The 26,439-nt window shown below is 36.2% G+C and overlaps 1 protein-coding gene across 7 annotated transcripts in view; it reads right to left on the reverse strand.

Annotated features, from left to right (window-relative positions):
- Positions 1-26,439, reverse strand: part of PCLO (piccolo presynaptic cytomatrix protein) — a 323,520-nt gene that overhangs the window by 143,601 nt on the left and 153,480 nt on the right. For all 7 annotated transcript variants that reach the window (XM_066550944.1, XM_066550946.1, XM_066550943.1 and 4 more), the window contains exon 6: positions 24,179-26,187. In XM_066550944.1, coding sequence (XP_066407041.1) covers positions 24,179-26,187 — 2,009 coding nt within the window. The remainder of the gene's footprint in view (positions 1-24,178; positions 26,188-26,439) is intronic.

Here is a 26,439-nt window from a genome sequence, read left to right on the forward strand (position 1 = left end):
TTAAAGAGAAAGTTTACTTTGGGAGACTGAATGGCTCAGGATACCTGTAATGAATTTCTACCTCTAAACACCGTGCTTGATTTTAGCTACACAATCTTTCTTGTCCTTGTCTCAGCTGAGTTTTTAAAGACAATATGCTGCTCTCCATTCAGGTAGCCATGTTTGGATATTAGTTTCATTTGCTCAGAAGTTCAGCTTTGACACTTGAGCATACAATTCTTGCATACTTCTTGCATGTTTTAAATTGTGCTATAAACATTTAATCATTATTATTTATTCCTCTTTTAAAATTTTCTGTGATCGCAACACCAACTTCTTCTTTGGTCCCCTTTGGAGCTTAAAAAACAGATCTGCACTTATATATATATATTTTGTAAAAGTAGGGAAAAATCCTGAAAATAATGTATACAATATGTATACATATATGCATTTGCAGAAGCCAATTTCAGTTGTGATGACAGCATCTTATTAGTTTGTCCTGACCAGGCTATATAACAGACATAGTGATGTCAGACTAATACAGCCTGTGGTGCTGTGAAAAGCAATAGTAAAGTGGATTATAGATGAGGCTACTCCTCTGCCACAATCCCCAGGAGACTCAACAGCGTGGTGAAAATCCTGTTCTATACTGCAGAAGAAAAAAACCCCTCACTTTCTGCAGGGCTAGATTCACTGAAACATTTGATGCTAATTTGCAACAGACTTGAAATGTCAGCAGAAAGTTGGCTGCATTCTGATTTTTCTGCTACCAGAAAAACAATGAAAATAATATTTTTTGTCTTCAAACAAGGAACATGCAGTCAATAAACTGTCTCAGAAAACTTATGGCTAGCATCAGTTGAGAGATGAATGCTGTTGTGTTAATGAAATTACTGTGAATAAACTGTTTTAACCAGATGTTAGGTAGTGGAGGGATAGAAATCACTTTCTCATTCAGAAAAAAAAAAAATTCACCTAGGGTTGGGACCAATGCAGATTGTTAAGGTAAAGCTTGTGCTGTAGCTCACTTTCCAGCTCCCACATCTTGGATTTTTCATGTAACAAAAACCTTCCCGAATGCAACCTCCCCAAAGCCCCAATATGCACAGTTAAAATTGCAATCGTAATACAGCTGTTCTACCTATAGATGGTTGGAATGTGTTACTCAGTATTACAGCATGTGCTCTTCATTGTTAAAAATGTATCAGAAGAATCAGAAATTTTGGCAAATCATTGTTTTAAACATTTAATTTCCTACAAAGAATCCATGGAAATCTGTTATCCTTCATTAAGGACTTCTCGGTAATTTAACAGTAATTTAACAGTAATTTAACAGTATCTTTAAAATTGCTTGCAAATGAGACCCAACTCCTAAAGATATGAACCCTAGTATTAGATTACTTTTAAGTATGGAATCCTTAACTGCATCTTCCTATAGGTGCAGAGGTCCTGAACAATGTTTTGTAACTTGTCCTGTGCAAGGAAAATTTCTCATGTAAGTTTTTATGGACACTTCTGGACTTAATAACTATTATGTGGTAACAGCTGTTGAGAAGGCACCACCCTTGTTAACCCCTGGTTAACTATGTCAGAGCAAGAATATTGAGAAGCTTCTCTCCACTGGCTAAGGCTGACATAGGGACACTTCTACAGCATGAAGAAACACAGAAGGTGGGGACCCTCCAAGGAAGACATCAGGTTAAGGGAAGCAGATAAGATGTGTATGGTAAGGAAAATATATAGAAATATGTATTTAATGAAAGCTGGTCTCATCAGCAGTGCTGAGAGTGGAGCAATATATTCTCTGAACAAATTCTAACCCATAGTAAAACCTTATCATACAACCAGTACTGCCCTGGCTTGTGTGCCACTGCTGGCAAGGGTAGTGCAAGATTAATTTGATGAGCTGAATTTGGCCTTGTATAGGGGAGTGAAATACCCTGCTTCATGAGTAATATACTAGAGCTTTCCTTCAATGTACCTCCTGTCCTTTTCTTTTCTGCAAGTATGTTGCTCTGGGGACTGAGCAGTCAGGCAGAAAACTAGTTTCTAAATCACTACACAGCAGCACTGAGATGCCAGTCAGTCTGTTTTTCTCTTTTTTTTCCCCCACTCCTTTGAAGGCCTATAAAGATAAATTTAGTTTCTGTTAACACCAATATACAATTTTTAGAAATAGTCCATTCCAAAACAATAAGATTTTTCCATTTTTTTGCTTTCCTTCATGTCAGTCAGAGTCATTCATTCCTCAGATAAACACTTTTGTACTTTCCATCCTCTTACTCCTTCATTTTCTCTGTGAAATTATTTGAAATTGCCATTTTCACTTCAAATGCAAGGGAGACAGCACAGTGCACTTCCTAACAGCTGATGTGAGATACCAACTTCTATCCTCAGTTAAACACATAAAAGCCCATATGCTTCTTTTGATCATGAGGGGAGAAAGGAGAAATTCAAAGGAAATTTGATATGCAAACTACAGACAGATGTGGCTCTTACACTGTGATTTTCAAAGGGATCTAAATCTACATTTCATCTACTTTATGAGAGCAGACGTAATAGTTGTTCCCAGTTGTTTGCACAGAAGACAGTTTTACACAGTCTAACTGATTTGGGATTCATTTGGAACAGGACTGACAAATTTGCCTATAAAGGGTAATGGGGCAATTCCCTTCTCAATTTCTAAAAATGAGAAATAGCAGTTTAAATCAGCAGTAATACATCATTGAAAAATCAGTTTTTAAGAAAAAAATGAAATCCATTGTTTTGAAACTTTGATTTAAATAGTGGAATTGGAACAACCTTCTATGCATGGCATTTAAAGGATTTTAGAGAACATACACATTATTCAGAAGCTTACATTTTAATTCCCTTATTTTACCTCTACAGATCTTATCTATAGTGTTTGCTTTTTCTGCTCACTGAAAACAGTCCTTTTCCCCAATTGCCTAAGTACAATTCACCACTTTTTGTAATTTTTTTTCTTTCATAGCTTAAGGCTGATGTAAAAGGGAAACATTTCTGGTTAATTCACAGTGATGTTACCTTCAAAACTCATTATTTTCTTTTTTATTCCTAATTTCTTTTCCCCCTCTGCTACCCTTTGCTATTTATCTTTTCAACCATATTACTTGGATTTGCAAGATGTACTGGGATAGCAGTTTATGTGAGAGATTCACTGTTTAATTATATTAACTGTAAACAGAATTACAGGTATCTCAGTTACTTTGCAATGGAGAAAATCTCTGGCAGATTGATTCAGACAATGGGCATCTGTCAAGCCAATAGAGAGAGGCAAATTGTCAGAGTTGAGTACTGCTTCTGCATTGGAATCTCTTTACCAAATGGGCTCATTGTTTTCCCCATTATTCAATCTCTGAGATAGAAGAGAAGTAAAAATGAGGAAAAGGAAGGGAAAGGGGGAAAGGAGAGAAGGGGGAAAGTCTGTCTTCCCACCTGAGGAACGTGGTCAGAATTTCTTTTCTGAATGACAAATACAGATTTCATACTTTTCTATGAAAGGCTTGAAAACATTGCAGGAAATATACAGCTGCTATGTAGGCAATAGCTACAGATGCTTCCTAAAAGCTTGTCTTTGTGCTAAGAAATGTTAAATATTCTCAAGTATTTTATTTATATATCAGTATACTAAAAACTATTGAGGGATTTCACAGAAAGAAAATACTATTCTACCCTTGTTGCCTTGTTGCACTACTGTGTTTTCATTATCAACTCCAGCTCATACTCTGAGAGCTAAAGTACTACAGCCCTACACCAGGGCCAAAGCCTGATAAAGAATTTAAAACAAATCCCTTTGTCTGTGAATTAAAATCTTTCCTCATTTGCTAATTACTTTTAAGAAGATATCCAAGATTTGTTTAAAATAAAAAAGGAACAAAATGAATGGATTTTTCTATACACTGTCTTCCACATGACTCAGGAAAGTTTCTGAAGAGGAGAATTCTTAAGCATATTTTACATTGACAACCCAAAAGATTATGATATAAATGACTAAACAGAGGACAAAGAGTCTATGTAGGAGTCCATGTATTGAATAACAATAACTTGAACAAGAGAAGGCTTCACTATATGGAGAAATAAAAATGGCAAAACTAGAATTCCTCTGAGGCAGATGCTTAACAAGATTAAGTCAAAGCCTGTAGATTCATGGTGACTGTACTATAACATTTTATATTACACTACAACATAATTAGTGCTTCTTAATCATCTATCACTTCTTTTTCTCCCCTCTGGTGTTTCACTGACAGTTTAAAAATAATTTTACATAAATACAGAACCGAAAATACTCGGAACTTCTCTGCCGAAAGGTTATCAGAAGTTATCAAAGTTCTGTGATGTGGATGGACAATATGATGCCTCTGATAGATTAAGATACAGATATTGTTTGCACATGATGAACCCTGTCTCCAAAACAACCCATTTTTGGATTTAACTAACTGATAACAAAGAACTGTACCTTAGTAATGTGTTTCAATACAGAGGCAATGAGATTCTGCCACTGGTAATTTAAACAAGCTATAATAAAGGCTTTTGCACCAAAATATTAACTGCTAGCTCTGGGATTTGTTGATTGCAAAGCTGCTTGTGGCAATAGAGAAAGGCATCAGTCAACTTTATCTTCAAATAACAAAATCCTTGGAATAAATTTTTTCTGCATGTAATGAAATAGCCTTAGCATGGGCTCATTCACTAATAGAAACCAATAGTATACCATTTCCTATCATGTAACACACAAATCATTATATGTCCTACCTCTCAGTCAGAATAATGCATTTTATTTGAAACTCAGATCTCATCTATGGAAAATTTTACAGGATTATAAAGAATATTTTCCCAGTAAATGAGAATATAGTTAATTTCTTTTCCTTTGCAATCTAACTGAGAATCCTGGCCAGAAAATACTCATGAGAAAAATTCAGAACAGTTTATACTTATCAGTATGATATGCATATGCTGAATTAGCACCATCTGTTTTCAACAGATATCAGGCTACTTTGCAAACTTTTGGCAACAATTAAAAAAAACCCAACAAATTAAAAAATACCAAAACAATCAACACTAACTCCCCCTTTATCTTTGAAAGAAAGAAAAGATCAATCTTGTTTCATAGGGAATGAACACAGAAGAAAACAAAAAACCCTACAAAACTAAACAAAAATGGTGTGAGAAAATCTTGGCTTTTTCTGCCTCTCCTTCACTACAGACTTCCTCCACAGGATGGGAGCTGACGAGACACCACATGCTGTGCCACAGCCCTTGTTTGTTCACAAGAGTGAGGATTCATCTGCCCAAGCACAGGCATCATGTGCAGAGTTAATCTGAGCTAGTCCTCCAGACTACTGAAATGCAGGAAAGTGCCATTTTTCTTCAGCTCACTCCATAATCACACCTGTTTCACTTGAAAGCCATGAAAACTGCCACATGTAACACAGATGCCACCAGGAAATGTCTCAGGACAGGAGGTCATTCCCACTCACCACAACTTGAGCAGTTTCAATTCCTGCTTTTGGCTCCTCTGCTTGAAGCAGAGTTTTAATCCTTTTGGTTTTTTGCAGGAATCTCACCACCTCTTCAATTCTTCAGAAATCACACCTCTCCTCAGCAATCAAAGGTTCTGGGTTTGGCTCAGTTTGATCATTCAGGCAATACTTACTTTATTCTGTACTCATGATGCTTTACTTCCCCACTCTAAGATTAAAGGTGGCAGAGTGAGCAGAGCTCTGATTAACAACTTTCTTTAAAATGTGGTTCATGCTGGGGAGCAATGGCCATGTAGCTGCTGCTGTAAGGCACAGACTAGACAAACTCACCAAGTGCCCACCTGCCTAATTCAGACCTTAATACAGCCAGCACAGCAAAGCTTCTTTTTGTCCTTTCTGCTCAGCCCTGGCTTCATCCATACTGCCGTGCACCAGCAGAATGGTCTGCATCAAATTCCCCCCCACTCTTTCCAAAACTTCCTTGAAATTACCAATACAATAAATTCTGTTGGTGGGAAGTATATTTCTGACTCAGCTCTGGTACTATATACCATGGTCTCAATATTACACACTGAGAATAGAATAGGATAGGATAGGATAGGATAGAATAGAATAGAATAGAATAGAATAGAATAGAATAGAATAGAATAGAATAGAATAGAATAGAAAGTAAAATAAGTTTGGGAAACTCTCTTTGATTGCTGAGACTTCTCTTCCAGGCTTCAATCCATTCCAAGAACTCACCAGCTATCAGGTCTTGCAGTAGACTCTGCATAAGCCCCTCTGCCTCAGCTAGACAAGTTAATTTCTCCTTCAGTTCATGTTGTAAAAATATTTCTTTCTCTTCTATGCAGTTTTTCAATGTCCCCCTTGAACTTCCTTCTGCCTGAAACTTTTCTTTCCTCTCCCCCTCCATCCCTCATTTTCTGAAACATAAAAATTCCCCCTAAAGTACGCTTGGTTGATCCCAGGGCAGGCGTAATCCTCACACCTTTTAAAGAAATGCAGTTGAACCTGACAACAAACAGAATGGATCATCTGCCACAGATGGCAAAACTTAGGAGGTGTGAAAACTACTCACAGTATGTCCGGATTTTCCATTACATTTTTCTACAGTGAGAACATGCACTAGCCAGACCACACAAAACTCCATATTCCTATTCTTATTCTCATATGAAAATGGCATTTCCAGTTTGATACAAATGCATTTCCAAGTGACACAAATTAAACAAAACCAAATATACTTCACCCCTAACCTTCAAAAAGCCAACTTTTTAAAGAAAGCATTTACACTTGAATAAACACATACAGAAATCTGCTACACTGATACAAAAAAGAGCATCTTCTCATGGAAGAAAAACAGCTTTCTCTGTTTAAACAGATACCAAAGTGAAACAGATTACCTGTCTTTTTTTTTTTTTAATATTTTAAAAGGTATGAGACCATTTTTTCAGAGTTTACTTTTTGCTTGGGTTTTTTTTGTTCGCTTGTTTACTTTTATATGTATTCTACTCTCTGTGGATATTGCACCAGATTTAATCCATGCAGCTGCAACACAGAAGTGACAAATGCTTCATCATTTGTATTTAAAACTAGATTGTACATCCACTCCATCTCTTTACCAAAAAATCCAGACAAGGAACTCAGTTTGGTCTTGATTAGCTCAACTGAATAAAACTGAGTTTTTAGAACATCCTCTTTCTCCTCTCTAAAGGCACACATGGAGATAACATTTATATTTTATTATTTTACTAATTATTAAATACAATTTCTTATACTAGCACTGTAATCTACATTCATTTTCAGAGGAGGAAGTATTCCACTCCTGGATAAATTGCATCAGATGACAAACTTGTATGCAATGTGATATTTAATGCGACTGTGTAGGGCTGAGGAAGAAGAAAGCAGTAACCTTTAATGAATTTTTCTCCTACTATTTTAATAGCAATTATACTATTTTAGAATCATGACCTTCCTCTTCCCATTTCTGCTTATTTTGACAAGCAGGACAGGAAGACAGAAAGTTGGCAAAGACTACTTTTAAACACTAATGAAGCTAAAAATTAAGATAAGGCAGCAGAAAAAACAGAAGTTAATGTGAAAAAAAAAAGTTCCATTTGCAGTTTCTAACCTTATATACGTAACAAAAAAAAAAAAAAAGGAAAAAAAAAAAGAAAAGGAGAAACAGAATTTAATGCAAGAACAATATTTCAAGACCTGAAAGAAAAATGAAAATTCCCATAGTTGGCCTGGAATTTAGGATAGATATTCACTGCATGCACAATGTACAAAAGTAAAAAGGCTCTTTTCTTCCTCCTCATTTTCAGAACTCCTATACTTGTTCTAAACCATTCTTTGTCCACTGCTGCCATAGGTTAAAAAAAAAATCCAGATAAAAAATAGCTCGGCTTGATTATACGCATATGGACTATACCAATCACCCTAAACATGCAATATGATGTTTCTTATACAGAAACACAGGAAATAATCATTAAAAGATGTTAAAAGGATAATGACAGATTTGGGTTGGTTCCCTTCTCTGGTGTTTTCTACGTGTTTTATTCACTGTTTCAAAATTTCTAGCAAACACTGAGTATACAAAGAAAATAAAATTAATGAAACCCTGAAATATTTGTAATCATCCAAATGCACATTCTAGACCAGTGGAAGAGCAAGAGCTAAAAAATTAGTCTAAACCATTGAAAACTAATGCCTACTGAATATATTAGTGACATCTTATCTTCACAAAGTATCAGGCTTTGCAGTCATGTCATTCAGTGGTTTTTGGGTCCAGAGACATTAACAGAAAATCAAATGACTGTTCTGAAGTCTCAAATAAATCAATGCTCACTGGACCTATAACAGCCTGAGGTACAGAGTGGTGATACATCCCCTTAGAGATAGGAAATGGCAGCATTTATGCGTTCAGAACTGAACCCATAAATGTGTGAGTGTGATTTGTCAGAGATGTGCTCCCAAAGACTGAAATGGGCAGAAGTGATTAATGGTTTTTAGCTGGTGAGGATGTCAGAAGAAGATGTCTCTGGAGACAGTTCCAGGACAATAAAAGTTTAAGAAAATGGTATTACACCAAACAAGGACAAGTGTGGACTGTGGAGTATCAGGATGAACATGACAAGAACACTTATTAGTTAGTATTCAGTCAGAAAACAAGAAAAACTGGCTAACCATGAAAATGGTTCTTCTAAACATTCATTGCATGATGCTGCCACTGAGAACTTTAGCTAGGATGGAAAGACAAGAAGCACAAATTTTAAACAGTTTAATTCTAAAAGTCACCCTCCAGTAACAGGCCATAGTGGCATGTTTAATGGCACTGTAGAGATGAGGAATGTCAACTTGAAACACTAAATAACTGTATGTCAGACAGCGTCTGATGTAGAAAAATAGTTTGGGTCATTAGTTCACCTATACAAAATCAATGGGTGCAGAGATTTTGTTTCAGTTTGTCTCATTTTGGGTAAAATCTGATTTTTTGGGCATCCTAAGATTATTATCAGTTTAGAAGCACCTAGATCAAAATGAGAAAACTAAAAAAAAAAAAAAAAACCCTAAAAAAAAATCTATTTAATATTTTACAAATTTTGATTAATTTTTGTATTAATTTGGTATTATTTAAAAATAAATATTGCATATTATTTAAGCAACATCTCTTAGCTGAAATATTTGATCCTGCAAAAAAATTAATGTTTAAAGGGTCTTAGCTTTATTAGCCACGTATTTATTTGCCTGTGAGCTAAGACTGAGAAAAAGATACTGTTTAACAACAATCATGCACTGATTATAGAGCCTTGGAAAGACTAGGATGGTGAACATAAAGTCATTTTCCATGATGAACATTCCTGTTATATTATTTCTAAGTCATCAAGTCAAGTATCTATAAGATTTCACTCCATTTTCAGATGACAGTATTGATGCTCATAGATCTTTGATAAGACTATAAACAAAAGAGCCTTTCTATAAACATTACAGAACTCATAAAACCTACAGCGGCACCAACTGTTTGTATTTCATCAGGAAATATGAAATAATTTAATTATAGATTCCTCTCCTGAAAGCACAGCAATCATTCCAATACCTTGCTGTACTTCCAGCAGCCAGGAACCAGGCTGCTGAATAGAGATGAAGATTATCTCTAATGGTGAGGTACTCTGGCATTTACCTCAGAATGCTTCATCCAGGAGCTCTGTGTGTTAGTGTGCAATTCCTTAATGTGTTGTTTGAACATCACTTTACACATAAACACTAAGTACTGAATTCACGATGAAACATTTTTCTTTACCTGCTCTGCTCTCTTTCTGGAAAACATTAAATCACTTTGTATCAGTTGATGATCTCATTTTTTACTGAAAATATAGGACTTAGTCAATGTCATGGAGGAAAAGCTGAATGAGGTGGATTTTGATCTAAAATTGCGTTACAGATTCTATTGTCATTAAACTGATTTCCAGTTGTTGAACTTCATGTGAAAAAATCAAACTATTTGAAAACCTTCAACTTGTTCTTAAGGCTATTCTTCCTTCTGTAAAACCAGCTCAGGAGAAATTATAAAGCACAAATTTCAATTTGCTCTTTTTCAGTTGGCCACCAGATTTCCAAACAGTGTTTAAATGTTGAATTTCCTGAACTGCAGGAAAAGGATTTGTAATATGCTTTTTTAAAAATGCTTTGAAGTTTAATACTAAATTATTGGTAATCCTATACTTTCAGTAGAAAACTCACAACTGATTACAAAGACTTTCAGAAATAAGGATCAGAAACACACAGAAATATTGGAAAGAATTTGCATATTTCTACTCATTATAAAATTACAAAATGTTCAGCACAATGAAATTAAAACATAATTTATTTCAAATTTCTACTTTTTGTGAGAAGGACACCTTTCTTGATTCACCTTATTTCTTAATTTATTACTGATTTTTCTGTGTAATATATCAACATGGTTAAGCAACACATCAAAATTACTGAAACAAAAACAGAATCAAAAATTTGATGCAAAAATGAGACTTCCAGAGTCTCAGCTATTCTACTGATCTCTCCAGTTCAATGCACACATTTAGAACTTTTCTATATATTGAACTCCTTCCAGGCTTTGAAGCAAATGGAGCTGATTATCACTGTCTGTCGCTTTCCCCATTCCACCATTTACTTTATTGACTGTACTGTCCATATTCCAGAACAAGTCAGACAGAAAATCCTTCTCCATTTAAAAAAACACTCTTTTGTTGTTGTTGTTGTTGTTGTTTTTTAAAATATTTCCATTAGGAATGGGTAGTAGAGGGGAAAAACCCCATGGTTGTCTGGATTTTGATTTGGTGGGGTATTGTTTTGATTGTTTTTTTTTGTTTTTTCTTTTAAATGACATAGGAAAAAATGTGATTAAAGAGAATCACTACCTATTTTTTCAGCTTGAAAATGTCCTGGTCCTTTTTTTCTTTCTCTCCAAAAACTATCACTGTATTTTTTTTCTCTACCATACAAAACTCCATTCTTCCTGTGCAAACTTTGAACTTCTTCAATAAAAAATTCAGATTTAAAGGTTAGTTTCCACTAAGAAATTTCCGGCAGTAATATGTCAATCATTTAAATGAATAGCCTTCCTTTCTGCTCCCCACATTCTGTGAATTTAGGGGATTCCATTTTTTTATAATAATCAGAAGTGAGAAATTTTGTTTTAAAGACTGTGCAAAAAATTCTTCATATTTGAAATAGTTGGAATTAGCAATCCAAAGGAAAAAAAAAATTCTTCAAGGCATGATCCACATCTCACTGAATTAACAGTGTATCCTTAGAGAATTTTGTATGAACCATCAGATTAATGATTCTACAACAGAAACACAAGCCTCTATAGTTTCAAAAGTCAATGAAAATACTCAGATCTGAGCATCACAGTAGATTCATCATAATAGATCACAAGGGGTTCAGCAGCAATGTTATAAACATACTTTTTAATCTTCCCAAAGAGAGCAAAATATTACAACATTAAGATAGTAAAATTCATGTTCCAAGAAATTCCAAAATAAAATTGCATTAATGAGTGCCAACTAGAATTTGGGATTCTGATGAAACTTAAAAGTGTTTTGACGGTGCTATATCATTTGTCCTTCAATTGTAGCTTCTTATTATATTTGTACAAAACACAGAAATATTTTTATGTCATATTTTCTGAAGAAGTATTTCAGAGAGGTGTTTAACAGAATACTATTACTGGATTTTGGGGAATTTTTGTTCAAGTCTAGTTACCTATAAGATCGGAAGGAGAAAAATTTTCTAATCTATGAGTTAAAAAATCTAAAATACATTTATAAAAGATTTTCTATGTATAATGATGATAAGATATTAGTAATTTAGAATGTATATATCACCTATGAATGACACGCACCGAAAAAAATACCAGGTCTGTTTTTTTGAAACAATGATTTCTTAAAACTTAAGTGTATTAAAAAAAAATACCCAACAACCCAAAACTCCAAACCCAGCAATTTCCCAAATAACTCTAAACTAATTACAGGGCTTGAGAGCTTAATGGGGGGCATAGACTAGTGTTTCCTGAACTGTACTGTATGTTTCTTTATAAAGCTGCATAGGAAATGCTTTAGGAAATGTAATTTGTTTCTGAAGTGAAGCAGCACAGGAGTTTGTGTGTCTGCACTCGAGCTAATGAGAACAATAATTTTAACGGGAAGAGAAGGACTCAGATGGGAGAGTCTCCCAACACTTCCTACCCTGTTTTATATCCACACAAACCATTAAAAATGTCATTTAGAGATCCCAGAGTAGGTCCAGTAAGATGGTCAGGGCTTGAGGGAGAGTGTCTGTTCAAAGAAGGGAGGTTAAGGGAACTGAGCTTGAAAAAAACACCAAATTGCTGTCTTCCACTCTGAAATGAAGCAGTACTGAGAAGACAATCAGACTCTTCTAAGGGATGCACAATGAAGGACAAAAGGAAGAAGTTGCACAAGGGAAGTGAAGCACTCTTCAACACGAGAGCAGTGAATTCTCAGACCAGAATGCACAGACAGTAAAATCTCCATCCTTAGAGATTTTCAAAATTCAACCTGGCAAGTCCTGCAGACATCTGATCTAACTTAATAGAAATTAGCCTAGCTTTGAGGTCAGGGTGGGCTGTATGACCTCCACAGCACCTTTCCAACCTGATTTTTGTGATCTCTGATGACTGAGAAGTTTAGAGAGGAAGTGTTTTCAAAGTATTAAACAGACACCAACATCTTAATGGATATACTGCTATGATGCTGTGTAAGGAATGAAAGATTAGGGACTTCAATATTTATTTTAATTAAATAGAGCTTTGATGTCCTGTAACTGCAGAATGTGTGAGCTAAAAGTACCCTCCAGAAAAGCCATTTGCTTTCTGACATATATGTATGTGAGTCTGTGTGTGCACATACGGTAAAAATGCTACTTCTCTAACATTTTCAAAACTTCTTGTTGTCCATCATGAGCTTTTGGGCCAAATGATGAAGAAACAGGAAGAAAAGAGATAAAATATGTTCCTCTTCCTATATTATCATTCCTCAGACAAGCAATGCTTAAACAGGCTGTAAGAACATAAGGATTCGGAGGAGCCTACACTACCACAGTCACAAGAATCACTTTTACTGCCAAAAGAAATATCAGAAGGCATTTCAATAAAATTCTCTATACTACAGTGTGTCTAATCAAATGGGCAAAGCACAAAATTACTTATTCTATTCCATTCTTCTAGAAGACCATGATATTGCTGCTGTTGGTTATAACTAAGGAATCATAAAAGGAGCATCAATATGATGTAAGTGATTAACCCAGACAGTATTTTTTTTTTAAAAAGGCAATAATTGCTTCTAAAGTCAACTCAGACAAGCAGCATAATTTTATTTCACTGTTGCCTTCTTGCATTGTATATATACAGCAAAACCACAGCTATGAAGGAGGTTACAAAAAATGTATTCCAGAAACAAATGAAGTAAATATTATCTCCAAACTAACTTATGATGTCCTGAGTCTTATGCCATTGTGTTTTAATAATGCTATACAGCAGCTGAAAATAAAGTCTCAGTCTTGAAATAACCTTCCCTACATTAAACTTAAATTTTAGGTGGGTAACTCTCCTTTTGATTCTCTCCATCCATCACCCTTCCTGACTATCTCTTCACCTCTGGCAACTGCTGACTGTCTAAATCAAGGAGTTATCCAGACTTAGAGAAATCAGACCTGCTAAACTTCTCATCCCACACACACACACTAAAGAAATCCTCAGCATATAATCCTCCTTCAGACCTTCCTCCATACTAGTTATTAAATTTCAAAGCCTGCCTTCACTCTTAGCTGCTGGCTGGCCCACTTAGCCTGCTTGGCCATCATGCCCCAGGGAAAGGCTTGCCAGGCAGTGTAAGAGCACCAGCACACTCAGTGCTTGAGCTGGATTTGGCATCAGCAAACAGCTTGCAAAGTGAGTAAGGTGAGATAATCAAAGCTGTATTTTGATAGGAACCACTTAGATTGGATGAGAGAGAGAGTGTCTGAGAAAGACCAGCTGGGAAACAGAAGTAGGGTTTAGCAAGGAGATTAGAGGGAAGATATGGACAGATGGAGAATGTGAACAGAAATTGAACTAAGACCCAAATTCATGATGTATAAAATGCATGAAGTTCTGAAGGAGAGCCAAAAGGCAGGCTTCCTCTGCAGTCTCACACCAAGGGAGAAATTTCAGGCTCTGCATCACAATTTCACAGAGATGTCTAAGCCGTATCTTGTGACAGACTTACCCCTGTATCTGGAGTGTCTAAAGAGTTGACTTAGGCAGCACAGCACTAACCAACCCTGCTACTGTTAATTCCTCTCTCATATCTTCATTTTAAATGCAGGGACTGCAAGCACTTACCACACCATTATGGATTCCACTCCCTGAGCTGAACATTGCAGCAGGTAAATCACTTTTTTTACCAGAGTTCAGCTACTTCTTGGAAACAAAATTGAAAGTTATTTTGAGAAATTGAACTGAAAAGATAAGCACAAATGAAAAACTTGCTCTCCCCAAGTGAGCTTTGAGAACTGTTGACAGGATAGCTTCTGAAATTCTGAATTGGCATCAGCAGAGTCAACCTTGTCCTGTAAATAAGAGGTTTGTCTGCACTATGATGCCCATCTATCAGCAGCCATTCATCTTAAAAGCATGCTGAAGAGACCAGAAAATAGTAGAAAGACTTTTTGTAATGATGTTTCAGTGAATTAAAATGAAAGTTATTTTAAATTAATATTTTTAAAATATTTTTCTTTAATTAAGCTTTAGGACCTAGAAAAAAATTTATAAATGTAACTTTAACTGAATCATAACTTTTTTTGTGCAGAATTGATAAAAGGTAAATAGTACATAATTAAGAAATTCACTGTTTTGAAAGAAAAAACAAGAAACAAGAACACAGAAAAGCACAAGACAGGTTTTTTGAGTGACCATGGGACCAAAAGCAGTCTCAGTCATCTAGAACCTTAATGTAGTCATTTGAGAAATGAGTGGGATTAATCTTATTCTAAAGTAAAACCATAAAATAACTGGATTAACTACTATTCCCTTGGAGTACTTCTGCCTGCAGATTATAACAGGAATATACAGTGACCAGATCAGGTGGGATTTTTCACCACCAATATCTAATGTCAAACATGTTATTTCCAACCCTTCATTCCTTAGGCTATGTTGTGTCAGCCAAGGAAAAAAAGAGACTTCCAGGCTTCAGAAGAGAAACTAAAATAAGGAATAAATGCCACTTCAACTAAGGGATGGAAGGAACAAAACAGGGGACATTTAGGCTATTTGATTATACCTGTCCCATCTTTTAAATGAATATTGAATTAATTTAAAAGATTAAATTCTTCTTAATTCACCCATATAATGGAAAGGGCCATATATATCTGAGTGGTGTGTTTACTCAGCACTCTGTGGCAAATGCTGTAGTGACACAAATTAACAGCAAAGATGTGCATGATATGTCAGAAGAGCCATAAATACTAAAGAAAGTTGTATTTAATTTTAGAATTTAATTTTTAAACATAATTTTATTACTCATAGTGCTCAAGGTATTCTTGGCTTGGAAAGAAAATCAGTCATGTAAGCTATCTAACCCTTTATGGTATTCCCAATATTCAGATGTAACACAGTTTCACTAAAATATATCAGTTCTAAGGCATCTGTGCTATTGCAGTTATTAAGTTCATGCCTACCAAATATCCCAGGCCACAGATTGAGATAATCTATCCTGTGTCTCTACTGGATGTAAAGAGTGGTTAATATTTCTCCTATTTAAAATAATGTTTAACACAGTGAAAGACTCTTATCTTGTCCAGCTTTGGTCTTCTTTCTAGATCCTCACAGCCAGATCCTTCAGACAGCTAACCAACATTGTCTAAATATCTTTTATCCTTTCTCTTATGCTCAACTTTCAAACATCTCATCCTCTAACTCTTCAGTGGTGCTCAGCTAAACTGCATTTAGTATTAAAGCTGAAGTCTCACCAGCCCCTGAGCAGAGCAGAACAACTGCAGCACATCTCCTACACAGGCATGGCTTGTCAGTAGTTCCCAAAACACCACTACCTTTCCTGCAAGCACTTGATATTTTTAACTCATATTACATCTGAACATTTACTGGTACACTGGACCATTTTCACTTCTGCTATTGCCTAATCAGCAATATTCCTGTTTTGTTTTCTTTTTTATTTTTTTTCTTCTTTACCCGTAGTGTCTGTATCATTATTGAAATTTTGGAACATTGCTCTGAATTGCAATTCTGCTTTCCAAAGTAATTGTATTTCATATATCAGTCTAAAAATGTTATGAGTCATTTCTTCATACTTTAAATTGCAAATTAAATTATTAAAGAGTAAAGTCTAGGACAAGTCCCTGTTTGATACACTTGAAACTGCTTTCCTGTTTGACAGTGACCATATTGACCTAAGATATTCACTTCCAGCTGGCAGATAGAAAGAAAACTTCCATTTAAAAATCATTGAAAAAGAATTAGCTTAGCAACAATGTTGTGTTGGAGTAAGAATGTAAAGAAGTGCAGCAGAAGGGACTGTTTTTCTTAATATTTAATAATGGGATTTGATCTTGCAGCAATAATATGCAAAACCATGTGTCTATCTTAACAAATTATTTTTAATATGAAATCACTGTCTCAGAGAAGCAATGCCTGATTAGAAGGATTTTGAGCCTCAGAATAAAAGAAAAGTTAGAACAAACTTTGGCAAGCCTTATTAATTTAAAAACTAAGAAACAAGTAAACAAACAAATAGTTGCTATTAGCACACATTGCATTTTTAAACACTGATAGCACAAGAGGATCTGGTCTAGTCAGGATTTCTACAGATAAGCAGCAAACCTTCAGAGATCTGGTATGAATTTATGAAGCTAATAATGCTGTGAAGAGTATTACAAACACAAACACCTCTAGCTCAAAGATTACTGGACTACCTTCCTGTCATCCATTTGTAATTTTTATTTTTTGGGGTGATTATATGCAAATATTTTTCATATCTTTCCTAAGGGAATAATGTAGAGTTTTAAAATTTTTAGTATCTCATATGCTAAAAATAAATTAGAAATTACTATAAACAAATTAGCTTTCTTCAGGAGAAACTCAGTAGGAAGCTCTATCCTAAGCGTAACTTAAATGGGCTCAAAACCCAGCGGGGAAAACCAGTCCAAACCCATGACTGGCTCATTTTGGACAAAAATGCAGTACAGCAGATAATTTACATCAGCTAATTTGATCTGTTATTCAGCTTCTACTGCACCAAACAACTTGCTAATAAAGCACAGATAGCACTTTCTTTCTAACAAAGATTTTATACACATTGTTCTTCTGCTCCTTTTGGAGAATGTGCATTTATTTTACCAGTATAGTTTTCAGAGCTTCAAAGATGCTCATTAAACTGTAGACAGAATAAAATGCAGGAAGCCAGAATTATCAGGAGAGCATGTGAAAGAAATCCTCTTCTTTTATTTCAGTCAGACAATTCCACTGGTAGAACTTTTACCCTCCTATTCATGCTAACTACAGTAATCTCTGGCTTGAGAGGAGATGAAGGTCTGAAGCAAAACAGAGCTGAAGTAGGCCAAAATTTGCTCATGGGTATATGCCCCTCTGTCTTTCTTCTGAGCCTGCTTGGTTCCACTGTATAAATTTATATCCAGTATTTATTACTTTAAAACAAGGAACATGATATTTACCTATTTCCACACCAAATATTCCAAGTATTCTAAAAATAGATAACCACAGTAACCAAGTGAACCAGAAATGAACATAGAGATACTATTGTACCTCTGGGTTTTTTTTTGTATTTCTGGAAGAAAAAAGACAGGGATGGCAATTGTGGCCAGGGATGATTTCCTTAACATCTATATAGGAGCCAGCTTGAGAGGAAGATGGATAAGCTGAAAGCAGGTGAGAAAAGGCCCAAGTGACATAAAACCAGGGCTCTTTGTCAACTTTGCCATAAATCTCGTGCTTTATAAAAGAGTGTTAAGGAAAAAGAGTGAACACTATAATGATTTTCTATTATGCATGAACGTCCCTTGGTTGAATAGAGAAGGTGTGAAACCAATGAATACAAAAGTATCAGGCAGAAAAGACTGACCCAGTTAAATGTGCTTTAGAAAGTAATGTTAATATGACGTGTTGCCTAAATTTGGGATATTCTGTCTCTTTGGAAGACCTGACAGATGGAAAAAAGAAGCTTCACTTCAGTCACATAAATGTTATTCCAAAGGATATATATAGGAAATACTTCACAGGAAACAGTAGCTTAGAATGTTAATAGGACTCTAAATAGTAAATAATTCAGACCACAGGTGGAAAAAAAAAATTAAATCTTGCTAAAACCACATGGTTAAAGGAAAAGATAGATCCTATTTTATTATTTACACATGGATAAGATTGTTGGGAATTGTTTCTAAATGTGACAGAGACTGTCTTTGTAACTCAGGTCCCAGTGAATTTGCTTGAGGCACACAAAGAAAGTATTTGACAATATTAAAGCACAAAAGAAAATTGGTGGGGAAAATCTACAACTTCTTGGCCTGAATTCAGGCTCAAGACAAGATTTCCAATGTATAAGCAATGGATCAGCATTCAGGTCTAAGTGTAGGGCCTGTAAGGCCTCAGTTGTTATGTGCATTATCACACTTCCAGGCATTCCTGCATGTGCAGCTCACAGACTGCATGGAAGCCATATGAATTATGAAAATCAGACTTCTTCCAGATCATTCTTTAGGACTGGTTCATGCATGCTCAAAATGAAGGACCAGTTGCCACCAGTGTCTGGAGAATTTTCATTAAACCACAGCCCAGTGATGTCACTTAGAAGCAAAGCTAAAAAAATAAAAATCTAAATTAAAAATTTAAAAATTTAGATACTACCAAAGATGGTTCCTCACTCAACACCCATCTGTACTGAAACACAAACAGCAGCTGTTTCTGCTAAAAGATGATTCTTCCTTTATACAAAGTACAGATTTTGCAGAAACCAAAATGTTATTCCCTTTTTCTGGGCTGAATCATAGAACTAAGATGGAAAATTAAAAATCATTGAATTAAGGCTTTTGCAGTACAATGATGTGACCATCTATGTCTCAGACCAAAAATCTGTTCTGAATATTTTACAGTAACTAAAAGAAACATAACAAAGTACCAAACCCTGTTAGCAGGAATTAAGCTCAGATAACAAGAAACCAAGGGAAACACCTATGTCTTGTGCTTCAGCAGTATAAGAATTATGATACCTGTCATTCTGGCATGACATTAAGAAATGAACCTACTCCCTGCTTCTGGGGAACCTGAGCAAACAGAAATATCCACCTTCAAACAGGGTAATTATCCCTGCCTTTTTCTCTCTATTCATTATCCATGGAGAACACTCCTTGCTGAACTACAAGCCTGGTGATCAGCTTAGTCCTGAATAAACAAGCAGAAATCAGATCATGGATATGATAGATGGAAGGTCCTAATTCTACTTGGAACAACTACCTTGTTTTCTCTTTTCAATGCTCACATGTGCAGCATGTCTGACACTGCAAAAATCACTTGTGGATTCCCCATCTCCCTGGAAATATTTAAGGCCAGGTAGGATGTGGATTGGAGCATCCTGGTGTAGTGAAAGGTGTCCCTGGTGGCAGGGAAAGTTGGAACTAGATGAATATTGAAGTCCCTTTCAACACACACCATTCTGTGATTCTGTGAAATCATGAAGTTTTAACCTTCTAGTTTTAAAGTTGAGAACTTTCAAATACCACAGAAGATGATACACATTAATGTGTTAATAAAGCCATCTAAAATAAAATCCACTCCTAAACTCAGTATTGTGCTCTTAATATAGCAATAGAAGAAATCTTGCATTTCTTATGTAAATAAAGACACATTTTGGGGGATTTCACTTGAAATAATTACTCTTTTTTTTTACTACATTATGAAGACTTGATTTGTTTTTGCCTTACAAGTATGGTAAATCACACCACATGAAAATGTCAAGAAAAGTCTCTCTTAATAAACATATTGATAGGATTTACTCTAAGTGTTAAAGCTTAAATGTACAGTTTCTACCCTAAAGCTGACAGGCTGTTGACAGATGTGTCTTTGCATTAGTTTCACGAATACAAACACTTCTGCTGAGTCTGTGCATTGCTTAGCTGGGGATGCTTTATGTGTGTGACAGGTCATGTGCAAGATCGTCTGCAATTCGCCTCATTTTAGCTGAACAGACATTTTGCATCCAAAGGCAAAAGGAAGACAACTCCCATCTTTAATTACACATATGCAATCTGTACAAGTGCCAAAGATGACTGTGACTGGCATGTGACTTGATTCTGTGGCACACTGGTGTAAAGCTGTTCCCTTGTTATGTTAGACAGGTACTCACAATTTTTTTGTGGCTGCTGAATGGATGAATTGCAATCTTCACTTCCAGACTCTACTGACAGCTCCTGGTGCTCTCATGGAAACCATTCCTATGGCCATTCACTCTATTGAACCCTACCATGCTGGACAGTCTAATAAAATCAGTGCTGGGGAGCTCATTGCCACAGGGAGTGCAAGAGACACAAAGCTCACAAAACAGCAAAATTTGGTGTCTTTGCAAAATGTCAGTTCTAATGGGTGGCTTTCACAACTTTTTCTGCTGCTGACAATTTACAATTCTTAATTTTTTCTTGACTCAGCTATACTGATTGCTAATATATATCACTAATGGACAGCACATAAGAGCTACAAAAGCAGACAGAGTGGCAAGCAATAATTTTTCTTTGGATGAATAGGAAGGCACCATCTAAATTCTTTCTAGTGTTCACATAGAGACAATGACTATAACAGACCATCAAGTGGAATTATAACATAACCACACAGAAAAATTTCTGTTGTCAGAAAATTAAATGTGCCACCAATGAAAGTAATGTTACCTGGACTTTTTTATTATGTGGTTAGCTAGCAGGTTACTTTTCAGCATTTCACTTATACTAGATTAGATAAAATGTTGTAATGATTTCCTCTTCAAGCTGCCTTAAAGAAGGAAATCATATTTAAAGCAACAGTTCTAAGACATATTTAATCATCTTAGTCAGAGTCTCCATAACATCCTTCCCTGAAATGTTGTAAAAAACCCATTTTCTATTGGAAGAAGTGCATGACTGATGAAAGGGCACTGTCTGAGAAACATGTTATCATTTCACTGTAAATCTTCAAAAGAGATCAGTTTTATTCTTACTCTTTTAGTCCCACCAATTGTGTAAGGATCAACTTTTTTTGCTCAATTGTCATGAAAAAAAAGTCTGTGAATCATAGACATGAATACCCTTTTCACCTGAAATGTTTATGAATGCAGACAAAGACATAACCCTGATTCATGAGCTATTAAAAAAGTGATAGGATATTCATCCATGCAAAAAATATTCATATACACATTCAATTTCCTTAAGGTAGTGAAAGATCAATCTTTCATTTCCATTTTATTCTTTTATGTTCAGCTCTAGTAAATTCTCTTTTTCAGAGTGAGCTGTTTTGGAAGTTTTTCCGTACTGAACTTCACTCTTTTGAATGACATAACTGTCCCCTTCTACCTTTCCATTTTTTAACTAGGAAATTAGAAACTCTGTGTCAGGAGGCACAAAAGCATGCACAGAGAATTAACAAGGCTTAGCTGCTGTGGGCACTGTACATACAAAGAATGAATAAAAAACAGTTCTAGTGCCAAAAATATTTTGAAGTTAAGGCAGCATCTTACTTCCACACTTAGAAGGATAGTCCAAAAGTGATCCTATATTTAAACTTAAGTATAGCAACACCATGTGGCCTATAGTTGAAAAAATGTCAACAAGGTTTACACTTTGCCAACAATGACACTGCGTGTATGCTTTCACGGAACTTTTAAATGTGATAAAATGTATAAAAGAAATCACTGTCCAGTCTTTCCTGTGCTTCAAGATGATGCAGCCCTAAACCCATGGTATAACAAATGGACATGCTGGAGGGAATACTGTAAGTCTTGTGGAAACTAGATAATTTAGATCTTGTACTGTAGAACTCTCCTTCATAACATAACTTGAATGAATAATTGAGACCTGAAACTGATATAGAAACTGCAAAAGCAATTTATGTCACTGTTTCCAGATGCTGATGAGGTCAGCCAATTATATTCTTCAAGGATCACTGTAAATATTTTCTTTCTTGTTGGTCATGTGCCTTTTTTTCCTCCTTTAAACTTCATGTACCTGACCTCAGCATAAGCTATCTGAAACTCAGACACATTATGAACAAAACTCCATCAGAGAATAAAAAGCTTAATTCTTGACATAGCATCAAAGCTGAAGTCAGCCATGATGGTCATGGGAAATTTGCAGAGCAGCTTCCTCACTCTCTACTCTATGGCCAAGTTAATGCAGGCCACTTTTTATTCATGGAAGTTTTTTTAATTTTCTTGTGTTTGTCTACTTGCACCCTACCTTCCATAAAAATGTCCCACTCCTTTATTTAGGCTGCAACTACTTTGAGACATGGGCTATTTGCTGCCTGATAGCTGCGCACTAGTGAAAACCATATAGCTCATTGCTGTTTGGGCTCAAGGCAAAAGCGTAGAGAACATGTTGGTACAAGAAGAAACAATGGTGTACAAGCTCTTTGTTTTCATGTCTCGTTAAAGAATAATGTATGTGTTCAAACTCCACTGTAAAGACCTTTAAACAATGAGTTGTTCATAGAATTCATCATCCATCATAGAAGGATACCATTTATATCAAATATATATGTGTATCTGTGAAATAAGTGAACTGAATAATTTATTCTCAGAAATAGTTTTACTATATTTTTACAATTATAATATTTTACAGTATTATACCTACTCTCCATTATTAAGAAGGACCCAACACTTTCTTACAATCCATGAGCAACCTTTTTCAAGATGCTGTTCCAAATCCTCTACATAAAATTTAGTGCTCATGCTACTTTCTCCCACTGTGCTTATCATTCATTAGTGAATGATGTTTATACAGAGCACCAATGCCATAACTATGGCTTTCCCTTCAAACTTCCAAGTACTGTTTTCCAAGCAGTAACAGCATGGGAAGCATTTAATACTGCACAAATACGTGAAGCTGCAGGAACTACTTACAGTGGGAGCCTTGGAGGGTATAACCTGATAATGTTTTATTTGAAAGCCATTACAAATTATCAAACAGAGAGAACAAACCCTCTTTATCCTATCCAGTCTGTACTAATCACTGGTATTCACAGATAACTGAACATAAAAAATAAATATTGCTGAATGGCAACTCTTCCAGAATTCTGAAAAGATACTGATGTATCAACTGACAGAAGGGAATGATAAAAGGACAGCCAAAGACATATTATATTTTACAGGTACTTTTTTTTTCTTTTTTGCCAAGACTTATTCCTCTTATTTATAAATATCAATCTGATTCCCAAATATGAAATCTTATTTCTCAAGGAAAAGAAATACTGCAGAAATTAAAATTTTGATCCTACTGAAGTCAGCCTCCTCTGACCCCTATAAGAAACAGTCCTCAAAACTTGTATAACTTCCTGATAATCTTCCTCATACAAAACAAACAAATTAAAAATAGATTTTTAATATGAGACCTCTTGGTCTGGGAAAGATAAAAGATGTACACACTGGTACAGAAGATTATCCACAGAATCACACATGGCTAAGAAACCTCATGAGGGTCCAAAAGGACAACTAACCAAGGCAATTATAAATCTGGTGTTATCCGCCTCTCAGAAGGCACATGCAGCAACTTCATGGTAAATGCACTATAGACTGTGCCACAAGAGTTGGATGTTGTATGATTAGAAAGGAAATTCTTTCAGTTTTCTGAAACTAGTAACACCTACACTGGCAATGAATTGCCACATAAAGCACAAAATGCCATCCAAATTCTGAAAATTAACTTCCTGTGTTAATTTCTGATTATTAGTAGTATGGGCTTCTTTGTTCCTGGCAAAGCAGTGAATGAACTAACCATTGCTTTAGACAGCAGATATTCCTCTTGATTTTTCAAAAGGTGTGCAAAAAGACTACATACACATGTATTGGAAATGAGTGTGTCTGTCCTCATGCTGTACTGATAGTTGTAGAATGCATATTATAAAAAAAAAAAAGCAAGCAAATACTTCTTACCATAAAACCCTCAGTGTACTGAAACTGAGCTCTGGAACTGTCTTCTGCTGTGGGACTCAGGGGCTTAGGATCAGACATAGAGCGTTGCATCATCTTTGCTGTCTTTGGGCTTGATGGAGGAACCTTGGCCATGTCAGCATGCAGCATCTTCTGAGGGCTGATGTCATCAGTCATGGGTTTTTCATAAGGTACAAATGCTGACTCTATAACTTTGCTTGGTGAAACGGGTGAAATGGGTGAATAGAGAACTTTGGGAGATTTGGGAGGGGAAGGGACTACCTGTAATGTGGAGTCTGGGCGAAGGTGGGATGTGTAACCTATCTCTAATGGTGTTGGACGTTTTTTATCTTTCTGAGGAGATGAAGCTGACAGATATTGGGGACTTTGAGTGTCTGCTGCTGTCTCTGTTTGACATCCCAGACTTTCTCCTTTGTATGTCTTTTCTGGAGCTGAAATATGCTTTATGATTTCAACCTTAGCATCCCATCGGGCCCTGATTGAAGGTGTTCTTATTGTTCCTACAGGTTCTGTTTGCACAGAAATCTCTGCCACTGTCTGAACTGCAATACTAGATACCTTGGAGAATGGTTTGGCTTTGTCTGCCTCAGTGGTGCTCTCACTGTACTTCCCTACACGAGGCTTCCTTCTGGATCTGCTGGAAAGATCCCATTCATCTTGATCTTCGTCATCGGTCTGAACACTTGTATCAACACTCTTCTTAGATCTCCGTCTCCTGTTGGTGTAACCTCTTTCTGCTCCATCTTCATCATCAGTTTGCACTCCACTGTCCACTATTTTTTTGAAACACCGGGGCTCTTCCAGGGTCTCCTCAAACTCCTCATAGGGACCACGTAATTTTGGCATAGAACTTCTCTTTTTCAATTGCTTCTCCTCTCTAACATCAATATCCTTAAGAGACATTTCTGAAACTGAGCTTAGGATACCAGACCTGGGTATGTATTGGGTAATGCCATCAGACTGAACTGTATACCATGCTTGACTTTGTGGAATTTCAATACCCAGCACTCCTGAAGCTGTAGTGGTTGTGTCTTCGGTAGGCCAAAACTGACCATTTTCTGTGCCTGCATACTGTCCTTCCAAAAGTGTTTGTTCTGTGGTAGTTTGTGGTGACCCAGTTCCTGAAGGGTCATAACCATACTGATATATTTGACGAAGTTTTTGCTCCTCTAACTGCTGGTGGAGCTGTTGTTGAAGTTGTTGGAATTGTTCAAGCTGCAACTGCTGCTGGGCTAATGTCTCTTGTCTCATCATAAACTGAGCTTGTCGTTCCTCCTCCTGCTGAAATAAGAGATGATGTTTCATGGATTGCAACTCCTCAAGCTTTTTTTGCACCATAAACTTTTCTTGTTCCCTAAATCTTTGAATTTCCTGACGTTCCCATTCCAGCTCTTCTGCAAAGCGCTGCTGCTTAATTTTCTCAAGCTCAAGAAGTTCCCGCTCCAAATCAAGCTGCTGCTGTTTCCCTTCTTCAGGGGCAATGAGAAGGGCAACCTCATCATCAATTACATCTGTATAAACTTCAGATGCTGTAGTTAAAGCAGGTATCAAGCTGGTTGGCTCAGTGGTAATAGTTTCTATCGAATGAGGTGGTAACCCCGTCTCCACACCAATGGCAGTAATTGCCTTATCTTTTTCAGCTGCCACAGTCGTCAAGAAACTATATGATCTTGGGAGTGGTTGAGTCTGTTGCAAAGTTGATAAAGAGGGCACTGAGTCAATTGTTTGGAGAGTAGGTAGATCTCTGACACTTGTACTGAAAATAGAACCGGGTTGTGTGGTGATGGCAAATGTGGATGGGATTGGAGTTGCTACTGAAGAATAAACAACACCATTGGATGATCTTAAAACACTTCCAACGCCAAACTGGGAACCCACAGTGGACACCATTCTTGCTTGGGAATACTGTGGTGTACTGAGCCCGAGGCCAGAAATCTGCCGAGTCTCTGGATATGGACCTGTAGTCTTGCTTGAGTAATCCATAACCTCACCTGAAATTACAGGGCAAAGTTACAGTCCAGTCCCACAAAAGAATGCTGCTTTGCGGATTCTGAAAGTCATCCCATCTTGATGAAATAAATGGGAAGGGAAAACTGCATGCAAATCTTCAGGTTAATGATCTACTTTAGATGTGAAGGAAACAGCATTTCTGAACATGCAGGCACATGCAGGCACCTCTGTGCAAACACATACGTAAAATGAAGAAATGAAAAACACGTGTAATCCGGAATAATTTGTCAAAC

Source organism: Molothrus aeneus, chromosome 5 (assembly GCF_037042795.1).
Source record: "Molothrus aeneus isolate 106 chromosome 5, BPBGC_Maene_1.0, whole genome shotgun sequence".
In the NCBI taxonomy this organism is placed as follows: Eukaryota; Metazoa; Chordata; class Aves; order Passeriformes; family Icteridae; genus Molothrus; species Molothrus aeneus.